General features: G+C 37.5%; 1 protein-coding gene across 4 annotated transcripts in view; it reads left to right on the forward strand.

Annotated features, from left to right (window-relative positions):
• Positions 1 to 13,834, forward strand: part of CDK14 (cyclin dependent kinase 14) — a 329,549-nt gene that overhangs the window by 79,811 nt on the left and 235,904 nt on the right. For all 4 annotated transcript variants that reach the window (XM_035319413.1, XM_035319415.1, XM_035319414.1 and 1 more), the window contains 2 exons: positions 2,058 to 2,303; positions 13,699 to 13,793. In XM_035319413.1, coding sequence (XP_035175304.1) covers positions 2,058 to 2,303; positions 13,699 to 13,793 — 341 coding nt within the window. The remainder of the gene's footprint in view (positions 1 to 2,057; positions 2,304 to 13,698; positions 13,794 to 13,834) is intronic.

A 13,834-nucleotide genomic window follows, 5' to 3' on the forward strand; every position in this document is an offset into this window, starting at 1 on the left:
CAGCAGTTGAGGCATTGTTAACTATAGCATGCTTGTAGCTGCGGATTCCAAACACTTTAACCAGTCACAGCTGGTATCTTGTAATTTGGAAGGAGGACAAGTACAGCTTTTAACCTTTTCTCCTTTGTCCCTGTTTTCTAGATCATAGGATTTCAGAGGCTAAGAGATACTTACTAATTTATTTGCATCCATGTTGATTAAGCAAAATGAAAGTGTTGCTATTTTAACAGGAATTTCAGTTTACATTATGTCAAAACATCTTTGTTGGTAACAACCATCACAAGAACATGAATCTGGAGAAGACAGTGGGAAGTATGTGGGTGCATGCCTGTGCATAGTAGGTTTTTTAGGGAAAAAAAAAAAAAAAGCCAATTAATTTTACAAGAAGGCTAATTAAAAATTCTTTGTGCAGCAGCTCTTTATCTTTTCTCTCTGAAGTAATAGACCAAAATTACATAATTGCTTTAATTTTGGCCTGAGAGAGTATTACCATTTGGAAAGAAGGGGGGCTGTTCCTCTTCTCTGTTAAAAGTTGGTTGGGTTTTAGTCCTGGAGAAGCCACGTTAATGAGAAGAAACATGAACCCTTGTAAAGCTGGCTTGTAATGCTAGTAATGGCCTTAATTGGAGCTGAACTGGTGCATGGTAGTTTGGCCAGATGGCACCGTGTGAGAAGTGCACTTTAAATTTTTAAAGTACGAAAAAAAATATCTTTGATCTGCTGTTACAGCTGATCATCAAACCCTCAAAATGTTAAAAACTTAAGGTATAGCCACATGGTACTTCTGTAAACAATTGGAATAAGTTGGATTTCAAGGCAAAGAATTCCTCAGCAGAAGAGGCAAAGAATAATTTTTTGGAGAAGTCTCTGTTAGAGACATTTGGGTTATGGAGGAAGAGTCCTATTTATATCTTAAATTTATTTTTTTCTTCATATTACCCATTTTCTGGCAACAACTTTTCCACAATGCTCAGATTGTAGGTGCTTAAATGGAACATTATGCTTGTTTAAGTGTTTGTATGAGAACAGTAGAGTTGATAGCAAATTATCACTTTCTACCCTTAAAGACTTGCAGATATCTTGGAAAAAATACATTGGAGATTCTTTTGATTTGCCTTAAGTTTTAAGGAGCATCTGGGGTCCGTCTGCAACACTTCTCATAGCTTTTCCCTATAGCCTGAGAGCTAAAAGTGTTTCTGTTCTTCCTTACATAAAAATGGAATCTCTTGTGCAGTACGTAGAAGCTGAAACCTCAAACACTCGCAACCCCACCCCAAAACTTGTGTGATTGTAAGAAACTTATAAATTGCAATGTGAAAAATACATAATATACATAAAACTATGTAGAATCTGAGCTCACTGTGCTGCTCACTGAGCTCTTCTGCACGAGCAGTAACCTATCTGGGTAGCTCGGGAAGCAAGTTGCACACTTCAGGGCTTGGCAGCATCGTACTTCACCGTAAGGAAGAATTGAACTTCTGAGCTTTAGTACGCTATTAAGCTGTGGTCTCACATTTCAGTGCCTGGGAATTGATTTACTGATTTCATTTTCTGAGACATATGGTGATAATAATAATAATAACACTGTATACACATTATTTAAAAATACAGTAATATACTGGTATTGGATCTCTGGCAGGCCAGAACCAAAGTGCACACCCAAACTACCATCATTTATTTAAGTTTAGGCTCATCCAATTTTAAACAAATGGAAATCAATACTGCTTGCAGATATCAGTGGCTAGATTGGAGGAAAAAGTGAAATGGCATTGTTGCTAGGATCAAACTGTATGAGAAAACACACAAATGAATTTGACATATGTTCCTCTTCTGTTGTTTTCTTTTCTTTTTAAAAATCTTTTAGTACACAGTAAAAACATACAATTTATTTTTATGACTTTTAGTGTGTGTCCCCTGTGTAAAATGCATGTGTGATTTTAATATTTGAATAGAAAGTAAATGTCTTTGTATTCCAGTGCCTTTTTTGATGGCTGATACATGGATCGATAAAACTTCAAGTCTGTTAAAATCAATGAATGCTGTTTTTTTCCTTTCAGATATGTGTCACAAAGATGTCTACACGGAACTGCCAGGGAATGGATTCAGTGATCAAACCTCTGGATACAATTCCTGAGGACAAGAAAGTCAGGGTCCAGAGGACGCAAAGTAGTTTTGATCCGTTTGAGAAACCAACCAACCAAGTGAAGAGGGTTCATTCAGAGAACAATGCTTGCATTAACTTCAAAACTTCATCTGCAGGGAAAGAATCACCTAAAGTCAGACGGCATTCCAGCCCTAGCTCTGTAAGTTCATAATGCTGATGTCTGCATGGCAAAATGGTGGATTTAATAACACTGAATGGCTACTTGCTGAAAAGGAGAATGATTGCTTAGAAAAAAAAAAAAACAAGAAGCTGTGGCTGCCATTAAAAATGTTTCCCATGTATACTTGTACTGTTTCATTTAAAATATAATATATAAAAAGAAAATGAAGCTTTAAAGATAATATGTTTGTCTTTAGTATGTCTTAAGGGATTTCTAAGCATTTTTCTCTCCTGATCCTCCTATGGCTTTATAGCTGCTACAATGTTTGTGTTGGAAATTTTGTGGAAGATTGCTTATTTTTGAGGAAGAATTCTTTCCCCTGAAGTTTAGGAAACCTCTTGAACTTTTTTTTTTGAGTTTTAGATTTAGATTTCAAAGAAACTTGAGAAACAAATCAGATTTGACAGGTTTTGTTTACATTTTAAAACTCTCTTTTAAAATCAAGTAGTAAAACTAGCATTTATTTCCCTGTCAGAAACTCTCTGTGTGAGAGAGAGAAAATAACCGAGAAGGTGTTGGTGATGCATCATCATTGTTGTTTCATCCTCAAGTACTTTGAATGAAACCAGATAAATAAAATGTCATGTCTTTCATGAATAATGCCCAGACAGATTTCCCCCCAAAGACCTTCAAAATTATTGAAAAACTATTTCTGTTATGCTTTGGCAAGAAAAAAATCCATAATAATGTGACCTTTGAGGTGAAGACTACAGATCTAAGCAGAATGTGTGCAATGCTTCAGATCTTAGTTGGCATGAAGTAATTTTAAAGGTTGATTGCCCTTTTTCCCCTCTTTTCTTTCTTACTTTATTTATTTATTTATTTATTTATTTTTTATTGTTTTGTTTATCTCTGTCTCCTGGGCACCACCTGTCCTCTGTAGAGAAGTTTGACTGAATTCTGTCAGACTTCTAAGGAGAAGCGACAGAGATTCATTTTCTGCAGATGAACTTTGTTTAACCCATGTGAATTTAATGGATAAGATGTCATGCCTCTAGGGGACTGTCCTTTGGAGCAAAGGTTACATTTTAAAACGTAACCATCTGTAGCAAAAAGAAATTTGCTTTTCCATCAAGGTATAGTGTTATATAGCTGCTGCCAAAGATGCCTCCTGCATGTTCCAGATCAATGCATAACAAGGAGGTTTTTTCATAAAACTACTGTACTAACTACTGTACTCAATAAGGAAGGATAGAGCTCTTTTTTTTTTTTTTTTTTTTTTTTTTTTTCCCTCAGCTTGTTGTGGGGGTAGTTGGTTGGTGTAGGCACTACAAGCACTGTATATTCAGCATCCTACCCATTGGTCAGACCCCAGCTATTTATTTCTTACCAACACCTTTTAAATTAGAACTTCTTGGGAGATGAGAAACTCATACATTTACAGTTTGCTCCTTGTTTACTGGTGAATGATGCCTGATTATTATTTGGCAGCACAACTATCAATTTAAGTGATTTTTTTTCCTGAAAGTTCCTGAAGTTTTTCTGCAGTGTTAACTTGCTCTACATCTTAGCTGTTTTTGCCTGGTTCCTTATGGAAATTGTTACTAGTTTCTGTATGTAAAGCATCAGCTTTACATACTTTTCTACTAAAAGTGAAGGTTTTTCTTTGCTTTGCTTCCAGAATTTGGAAGCAGATTTATTTTGGAAGTGTGTTATTGGCATCTTGTTCTTTTCCAGAGGGCTGGTGCTGCATTGTGCCCAGGCAGTGTCCTGCGATCCCAGTATTTTCTCCTGTTAATGATGTTAATGCTTCCCCTCCTACTGTGCTGCTGGTTAGGTCCCTAGCTAATCACACGCTCTCACCAATCTTCTCATGGTCTGAGTCACACAGACTTGCTGGGGATGCCTCATGTTGGAAAGTAGATGCATAGGCATTTCCTGAAATACAATTCTGATTTCTTAACTTCCTGTAATTCTCCCTGGTTTTTATAGCTCTGTTCAGTGAACTCCCTTCTTCTGCTTCTAGGCATTGTTAGTCATTTTTTAACTCTTCCTCACAAAGAGTGCTCGGAAGAGCACCTGGCAAGGAATAATTTGTGGAATAATGAGGGTATTCATGCCAATGAAGAAGGAAGAATAGAACTTCACAGCAAAAGGCAGTGCTACTGCTCCCCTGATTGCAGGTCACACCTGGTCCTGACTGGCAGACCCGAAATTCAAACGTCCAGGGCAGAGATGTGATCAAGCTGTTCCCTTCCCTCGAGCCTGGCTACAATGCCTTAAGCACAAGATGTTCTGATGCACATTTCATTGAGCGTACGTCTGTGTGGTTAGTTGCAGGCATTTGTTGTTCTCTGGTTTTGAGTTACAGTTGAATCGACTGAAGGTTTTTTTTTTTTTTTTTTTTTTTTTTTTTTTTTTTTCTAGTCCCGATGCTGTGTAGCAGATGCCCTTGCCACTTCCTTGTCTGATTATTACTTCTTTTTCTTTCGTGTTAGAGGGCTGCTTCACATTCTCCCTTTTAATTCAATAAGTTACTTCCCTGGAAATTCTTCTGCCGAGCAGATGATGCCATTCTGAACTGCATTTCAGTTTCTGTAAATATGCTTGAGCATGTTATGCCTTATGGGTTGTACTGGCTACAGTTGTGTAGTTGTGTTGCAGTTTTGGCTCTGCTTTGTATAAACTTTTTTTTTTTTTTTTTTAACATACTCTGACAGAAGTATGCTACCTTCAATTTTCACTTTCTATGCTTGATTACTAGAGGCTCTGTATTAGAAAAAGGGTTCTTTTTAGTCTCTTCCCTTTCATCATTTTAAGTCCTCTGTAGCCATCAGGTGAACTGATGTCGTGCAAAAGGTACATGGCTGAGGCTTGCACGCTCTGTATCAACCTGTATATCTGTCACCCACTTTCTACTCAGATGAAAGTCCCTAATTTGTCTCAAAAATAACTTTTTTTTTTTTTTTTTTTCAAGAAAGACCTTATTTGTAATGTCCTGGGGTGCCATGCTATTTTCTGTTCAGTTTCAGAAGTTTTATCAGCTTCCTGGCAGTTATCAGCATCAGTGTTTGGTGAAGATCACCAAATAGTGCTCAGCAGGTGGCATGTGATCCATTTTATGTTTTCTGTACCTTCTGAATGCTCTGTACCTTGTGATGGGAAAGATGAAACACAGAAGTTTATGAAAGCTGGAACTCAGTGTTCCTGCCCACGGATTGTCACTTGGAAAATAAATCATTTGCTCTTGAACACAAAGTAATTTTCTACAGTTACTGTCACACCTCTTTGCAACCCTGTAGAAACTCTGTTGTTAATTAGTGCAATAGCATGCACTGAGAAGCTAACACATTATTTTTTCTTCTTATGAGACAAACTGAATTTTTACATTTAAAATCTTTCCACCTGATACTTACACTATCATTATGTGAAACTGTGACATGGCATTGCATTGCCCTGCCCCTCTTTTAAATATAAGAAAACATCTATGAGTGTGATTTCCCAACTTTTTAAACTGATTGAAATTGAATGTTACTATGGAGTGAAATCTACAATAGAACAGTAGAAGAGACATTTATTTATTTATTTATTTTCCCCACCCAGAATAATGGGTGATCTTCACCTTGCAGGGAATAAAGTAGGTATTTGCCTCCCTGTCTATCATCTGTTGGTACTCTTAGAGGCAGGCAACGTGACTGGATAGACCTTTGCTCTGATCCAAAGCATCACAATAATAAGCATATATACACGTGTATATATGTAAAAAAATATATATATATTTCAAAAAATATTTTGTTGAGTCTTTTGCTAACCAAGGGAAGAAACTTGTTTTTCTCTGCTCCCTGTTAGAAGAAAGAGTAAAGCTATGAAATAAACTGGGCAAAAGAAAGGGAAAAAACAAAACAAAACAAACAAACAAACAACCCACCCACAACGCAAAAGAACAAACTGCCCCTCTTCCCAAAATAACACTTGGTCTGGAAGATGATTTGACTAATTCTCTGAAAATCCTGTTTGAGATCCATGCTGTTTGGGCGTGTAGCCATATTTATTGTTCTCTATTTCAAGGTGAAGTTCTATTGTATTCAGCATACATATTTTATATCCTAGAATAATACTTTTGCACAGTGTGTAAATAGAATATTGCAGCTTTTATGAACTAACCATCTAGGCAAGATTTAGGTTCGTGCTGGTACACATCAGTTTCTTCTCTGAATGACTTAAGATCCATGGCAATGAATTCAAATATCATGCTAAGTTATATGTACTACCTTTCAGCAGTAGAAAAACTAAATGCAGTGAAATACTAATTATTCTTTTTACCAACTAACATACATGTAAAAAAAAATTAATAATTGAATACGCAATGCCCTAGTGCACTCTTTTGGGGAGAGCAGCCTCTCTTCTGTTTTTCTAACTTCTGTTAATTTTCAGTCTGGTTGCACATTAATTTCCTCCAAAGAAATACAAGCAAAATCATGAACTGATCCTACTAACTCATTGCACACTGATTGCATAAAAGATCTCACTTCAAAGAGAAACTAAAGTCAGAAGTTTGTGTAAGTGGGAAGCATCCTTTCTGTCTGCCTAAACGCTTTGTGTGCGTTCTCAGCTGTGTTCCTGTTCAGGTGTTCCTATCCATTTTTAGGAACCCATTAGTTACAAGGGTAGGTGCATCCTTCTTGGATAATACTTGTTTTATTAAGGTAAGATACGTTCAGAGCTCTGTGTGGAGAGCTGAATTTTCTTTTCTGGCTAGAGGGAAGGTTCAAGGATCTTAACCCTAGTCCTTTACTGGTAAGGCAGATAAAATGTGGCAGTTGGTCCAGCTTCTGTGCTTTAACAGCCTGCAGAACAAGTAAACATCTTCACCAACAGCACCAAGCCCTTTCACAGAGCTCTGTGGTAGCTGTGCCTCAGATTGCTCATTTATGGCTGTAGGGACGGAAAGATGCAGGCAAGACAATGGAATCTGGTAGTGGGAGAGCTCAGATTAATGCTCAGGTTGGATTCTTGAACATCTCTGTATCCCTTGAATGTGGTCCTAGACAACAGTCCACCTTTTGCAGAGTTTAAAATGAAAGAAAAGAATGGGATTGCATTGGACCTATAATTGCATATGGGATTAAACCTTAAGGGCACTCATTACTGTGAAATTTGTGAATAGTTTTGTAAAATGGTTTTATCATTGTGAAAAAGAAGACAAAATGTAGAATGGCTTAAAAAAAAATCTACAGGTTTTGCAATTTAATCTGTTATGACTCTTGGCCTACCTTTCACTTTCAAGTTATTCTAGCAATAAATTTATTTCTTTTCAGTCATAGAACAAAACAGGTCTTTAGTTTTGGTTTTAAATAATTTACAAGGGTACTGTGAACATAATATTTTTCCCTTGAGGAGGGCTTTATGTTGAAGTTTAATATCCCACAGTTAAAAAAAAAAAAAAAAAGATATTTAAAACTTAAGCTTAGGAGTGTGATGGTTAAGTGTGACATTCACAAGCTGTTTTGCAGTTATGAAAAATGCATGAGAACATAACCCACACAGCTTGTATAAGAATAGTCAGGTGATTTTCAATGTAATTTTCCATTAAAGTTCTCTTTACTACATAGATCTTGAAAAAATCTGAGGAAGACAGGTATTCACATGAGAATATAGTGTGAGGACTCATACTGTAAGATCTTGGAATAACTCTATTATCTTCCTATGGTTTGAATCAATGAAATACTTGAAATGACCTGGTCAGAACAGACTCCTTCCTCTCACTTCTTTTTTCTCTGTTATTTTAAATACACTACCATCACTTTGAAATAGCTTCTTCTATTTCTGTGTTCAACATTTTGGCATACTCTTTCTATCTTTGTTACTACGATCTATATTTCCTTAGCCAAAGAAAAAAAAAATCTATTCTTGGTTGCTGAAAGCTGTCCTACAAAAGATACCCACTCCCAGTGCTCAGTGGTGCTGTTAGCCTAATCTTGCGCTGGGAAAAATGTGGGCTACTAATAAGAAAACTATGTGAACAGCAACTATTTTCAGAAAAGGTGAAGCATGAAAGTAAACAAACAAAACTCGGTCTGGTTCTAGAAGGGAAAGAAGTGCACCTCTTTGTGCTCCAGTTCTCCTTGGGGGTGATGTTATCCACTGCAGTCTGTGCTGGCTTCTGCAGTGACTTGGGACTATTTGCCGTTCTTTGAAGGCTTGAGAGCCTTTACTCCCTTCTATTTCAGTATCTTGTCCATCTTTCCCATTTGAGTTCACTAGAAGATTTCTCCCAAGCATGAAGATTCACTTTCCAGTGACTCTCCAGGAGTACCAGTCTCTCACTGGTTGTTTATCTCCTATTTAACCTTTGCCCATTAAAGTGGCCTGTGTTGAATCTTGGTCACGTACCTGTATCTATTTCTTTTTTTAGCTTTCAAAGTTTTTTGTTGTTGTTTCCCTCCCTCCTTCCCTCCCTCCCTCCCTCTGTTCCTAGTTTTGATGCTGAGCAACGGGCAGTTTTATGCCTAAGCAGTCCCACTGATGTGCAGTATATACAAATCAGTGTAGCTGTAGGGAGAAAATCTCTCTTTAGCTTCTACCTCACAATAAAATCACACACACACAAAAAAAGTCATAGAAAGGTTTTGGAAGCTTTAACAAACTGGTGTTTTGGCGGGTTAAAAATTACTGAGGAGGAGTAAGAAAAAGGAAATAATAATAATGAAAAGAAAGAATAAAAGTAAATAGTGGCAGAAGTATTCTAATAGTTGAGCTTCAAAAAGTAGCTTTGAACAAACATTTATCAAAATATGTGCATTCAGCTAAAATTAATACTATTTTCTGTTGAGAAATCTTGTCTGGGTCAAAGTGGAGGACTGCAGCAGTTTTCTAAAATGCAGGAAGACTTCTTGAGAGTCTGCTGCTTGTGAGATATGTCAGTGGCTGATGCAAGCATTGTAAATGTGATGTGCTCTGGATATGTCTTGCTTGCTATGCGTATTTCAGTCAACCATATCCTGGACAGAATATGGGACTCTTGTGACTCAACAAACACAGATCTCTGTGAATATATATTACAATATATTTTACTGGAAGGAATAAAATATTCAGAACAAACAAAAGATGATATTTAGAAGTGAATTACAAATGTTGGATTGTAATATTACCACTAAAAAAAAAAAAAAAAAAAAAGTACCATTATCTTGCTGTAACAAGGTGTATTTTTTAAAACAAAAATGGTTGAGAAAGCTAAATATGGAGAAATCTGAATAATAAAGTTCATGGCTATGAATCTGGAAAATAACCATATGAAACAGGGTGAAATAATTTAGTAGGTGGAAATTGTGATAATTTTTAGTAGTCACAGAATTTCAGATTATTTAGATCCATTCTGTAGACCGTTATTTAGATCCCTTTAAACTCAAAATTTAAGTTTTGTAAAGTTTCATATTTTTGCTTTATGTAAGTTTGACCTGGTTTTATAATCCAGAAATAGAGGTAAGGAATGTCTGAGCTAAGCAAATGCAAGCAACTGTAGTTGCTGTGGTAGTATATGGAGATTTTTGATAGTAGAAGCAAGTATCGGAATATTCAGGGCATCTAAGTAACTGCAACGGTCTGCTGATTATTATTATTATTTTTTAATTTTCTTAAAAATCCTCAAGTGCTTTTCTACACCAAATACATTCAAAAACTGTACATCTTTTAAAATTGTATATGCAAGGAAGGATAATGGCCATTTTCTCAAAGGGAGATCTAATAGCATGAGAGTATGGACTTGTGAGCAATCCCATCCAGTGATCCAGCTGCAACAAAGGAATGAGCTCCACTGCTGAGGAGCTGTCACCTGGAGAGGTGAGATCAGCCACCTTGCTTTAGTGCATGTAGGATGAATAGTGGCTACTAACAGTTTTTTGTTGTTGTTTGTTTGTTTGTTTGTTTTTGTCTTTTTTTTTCTGGTTTGCCCTTTGTTGAGTTGGCACCAGACAATGGATTCAGGCTGCCTCTGAGGGCAATGGGGAGCATGGCAAATCAGTCTTGCTGCTGCAGAGCTGAGCTGCATGGGTTGGCTGCGAGGACAAATTGGTCAAAACCAGCACCTTTTTGGGGCGATAAAGAATGAGCTCTTCCTCCCAGTCCTGCCAAATGCAAGCTTTTATAATTTAGCTTGTTCTTGGTGAGGATGCATCCGCTCCCAGGAGGAGAATGAGTCAAAAGGCATGACCTTAGGTCAGTGCCTCTGGCAGCTGGAATATGGGAATATGAGCCTGAGGTTGCAGGAATAATTACTGCTGCTGATTTACTGTGTGGTAATGGATTAAAGGCATCCTGTTTCCTATCAAGATCTTAAAGCATTACAAGTTGTTGTGACCTTTTATATTATGGTTTCCAGTGGTATAAAATTAAAGTAAATCACAGTGTGAAAATAAGAGTGGATGTGAAACACATGTATAAGCTGTGTCCTTTTCCTTCCCCGCTATATGAGGAAACCAGCACTGAACTATTTACTGTTAACTGCAGCAGCACTGCCACTCCAAACAAAGCTACGCATTGTGTGTTTGTTTACTGCTGCCTGCAATGTGGAAAATACTTTGCTATCCCTCCTCATTGTATGGGGTACATTTAAACATCTCAATACTTTTCTTCTATAGATTCATAATGTTGCATTAGTTCATAATAAGACACTTAAATGAGAAAGTTACTTGAATAAATGTTTTATTCACCTCTGTTAGTGACATCTGTAATACAACTGTGATAAAAAAACAGTAACAACAACAACAACAAAAAAAACAGCACTTGCATTTCTAACCAGGCACAATGCCTTTTTAAGTGCACATTGGGAGATGAGCATATTACTCCCTTATCTATAATGAAGTGGTCCCAATAATGCAAGAGGAAAACGATCAGAGAGTTCCCATATGGCATATTTTCATCAGTCTATTCATGTTTAGGACTTGGATAACGAAGTAATAGATTGTTCTGTGTATTGGAAGGAGATGAAAAGGCACAATTTTGCAAACATACATGTGTACAGCCTGATATCATTCAATAGAAAGCTGGGATCTTAGTCCCAGAAAACACATGTATATGCCAAAGTGCCAAAATTATGGCTTAGGACAAATTTTGTAAATTTAGTTGAGTAAAAGGAATGTTTGTATTTTCTGGTTCATGGTTAATTGGCAGTAATGAGGATTATATGTCCCAAGTCATCCTACCTGGGATGTTCTTGTCTGTTTATTGGAGCAATTTTTAGGCTCAGATGATTTTAAACTTTTGACCATGGTTTTAAAAGAATTTAGACACAGCTGTGTTCTGCACTGCAAACATGCACTGCATGCTTGTCTCCTTGAGAAAACTGAAACCTGAGTACGTGTAAATCAGGCATAAGATCCCAAATGTGAGTCTGTACTGTGTGCAGTGCAGGGCATGGCTTAGAGTTTCCCAGTTGAATTCAACCCTAAAAGTGCTCAATTTGCTTGGCTGCTTTCCTTTGCAATGTTACAACCATACACTGAGTTAGTCCCTGAATCTGAAGTGAGCATCAGTGCTGATTCTCTAGAATTTCTGCCCTGTATTCTTTTGGTTCGTTTGTGTACAGAATGTCTGAGTGCTGCAGTCTAAAATATCCGTAGGTGATGCTGGTGGCAATTGCAGTTCAGTTTTTTACAGTGTCCTTCTGGTCTAGGGGGAGAGTAAAAAGCACTTTTCTTCCAGACAGCTGGAAGATGTGGATGCCTGGAAAAGCAGGATATACTTCAAAATGTCTGCTAAACTCAGATATTTTCCAGGAACTTCATGATATGCTGTGTACAAAAATGCTTATTCTAAACTACTTCAGATTACTTCTTTTTGTAAAAGTGAAGATTAATTCACAGCAAAAATGGCCCTTTAACTGAATTTAAAGTACTTAGGATTAAAACTGTCAACTAACCTCTTCACTTCTGCTCTGCACTGGTGTGGCCTCACCTCAAGTACTATGTGTGGTTTTGGGTGCCACAATGTAAGAAGGACATAAAACTATTAGAGAGTGTCCAAAGGAGGGCAGTGAAGATGATGACAGGTCTGGAGGGCAAGACGTATGAGGAGCGGCTGAGGTGCCTTGGTTTGTTCAGCCCAGAGCAGGCTGAGGGGAGGCCTCATGGCGGCCTGCAGCTCCCTCACGAGGGGAGCGGAGGGGCAGGTGCTGAGCTCTGCTCTCTGGGGACAGCGACAGGACCCGAGGGAATGGCATGGAGCTGGGACAGGGGAGGGTCAGGCTGGGGGTTAGGGAAAGGTTCTGCACCCAGAGGGTGGTCGGGCACTGGGACAGGCTCCCCAGGGAAGTGGCCATGGCACTGAGCCTGCCAGAGTAGGCAGTAGTATTGACATACATTAAAAATAAATAAATAAAAGAAAAAGATTTGTTTATTACTGAAAATGTATATCATTCTAGTCTGTGAAGTTGTAGATCAGGACTTCATTCATGAATACTGAAATTATGAAAAGCAGATATTATATTGCATCATTTGGAGCTACATTTGTTTAATAAAATAAAAATCAGGAAAAATGATTTTATGCAATACAATTCCTCATAATATGTCTTCTCTTTCTCAATTTTTAATATCAGCTTTCCAAATGAATCATTTTCATGTCAGATGAATTTCTATTTTTGCAGCTTTTATGGTGTTCTTTGTGAGGCATGCATAGCAGCAGGGCAGGCAGCAGCCTGGCACAGAGGTGGGCTGAGCTGTCTGGCCCTCAGCAAGACGCCGTGTTCAGCTTGCTTCCATTTTCAGCCCCGCATTTAGGCTGCAGATGTTGAGGCTACAGGATTTTAATCCACTGTGCTGCATATACATGCCATTAAAAACATGGTGTGTTTGTATCCACAAGTTGAAGACAGTAAACATAATTCAGAAGCAAGATATTCTCTTTAAATGTGCTTTCTTGTAGTATTTTGATGACTCTCTGAACAGTGGTAGATGTGCAGAAGGCACTGACTGATACAGTGTTTTTGGGTGGGCTGTAGATTAAAATATATATATTTTACTTAAGAAGCTTGTGTAATCTGATTTTGTAGGGCAGATTGAAACTGTTACTTAGATCTCTTAACAAAGATGAGCAGGTTCAGCTGCTAATGATCCTTTTCCCTGTATGAAGTGGTATATGTGAAAAATGAAACAGAAATCTCCCTTTGATTAAGAACAAAATCCTTTTGATAATTCCAGTGATGTAAGTATATAGTTGATATTGAAAACCACCATCTGGGGTGTTGAATGATGTTTGCTTGAGTAGCCTATTAAGTCATTTTATTAGCTTTGCTATTAATTATTTTCTTTTATTGTTGGCTGTTAATAAAGTGCAGGTCTATGGGTTTTCATAATGGCCTTTGATCTCTGAGGGCTGAATCAAAGCAATTAATGTAGTGGGTGCAATAGATTCTGAAATGTTTTTTTTGTTTTATTTTTAGCCTACAAGCCCCAAGTTTGGAAAAGCAGACTCATATGAAAAGCTGGAAAAACTAGGGGAAGGCTCCTATGCTACAGTATACAAAGGGAAAAGCAAGTAAGTGCTGGTTTCTTCTCTCTCTCTCTCTCTCTCTCTCT

The sequence above is a fragment of the Oxyura jamaicensis genome, chromosome 2 (genome assembly GCF_011077185.1).
Source record: "Oxyura jamaicensis isolate SHBP4307 breed ruddy duck chromosome 2, BPBGC_Ojam_1.0, whole genome shotgun sequence".
NCBI lineage: Eukaryota > Metazoa > Chordata > Aves > Anseriformes > Anatidae > Oxyura > Oxyura jamaicensis.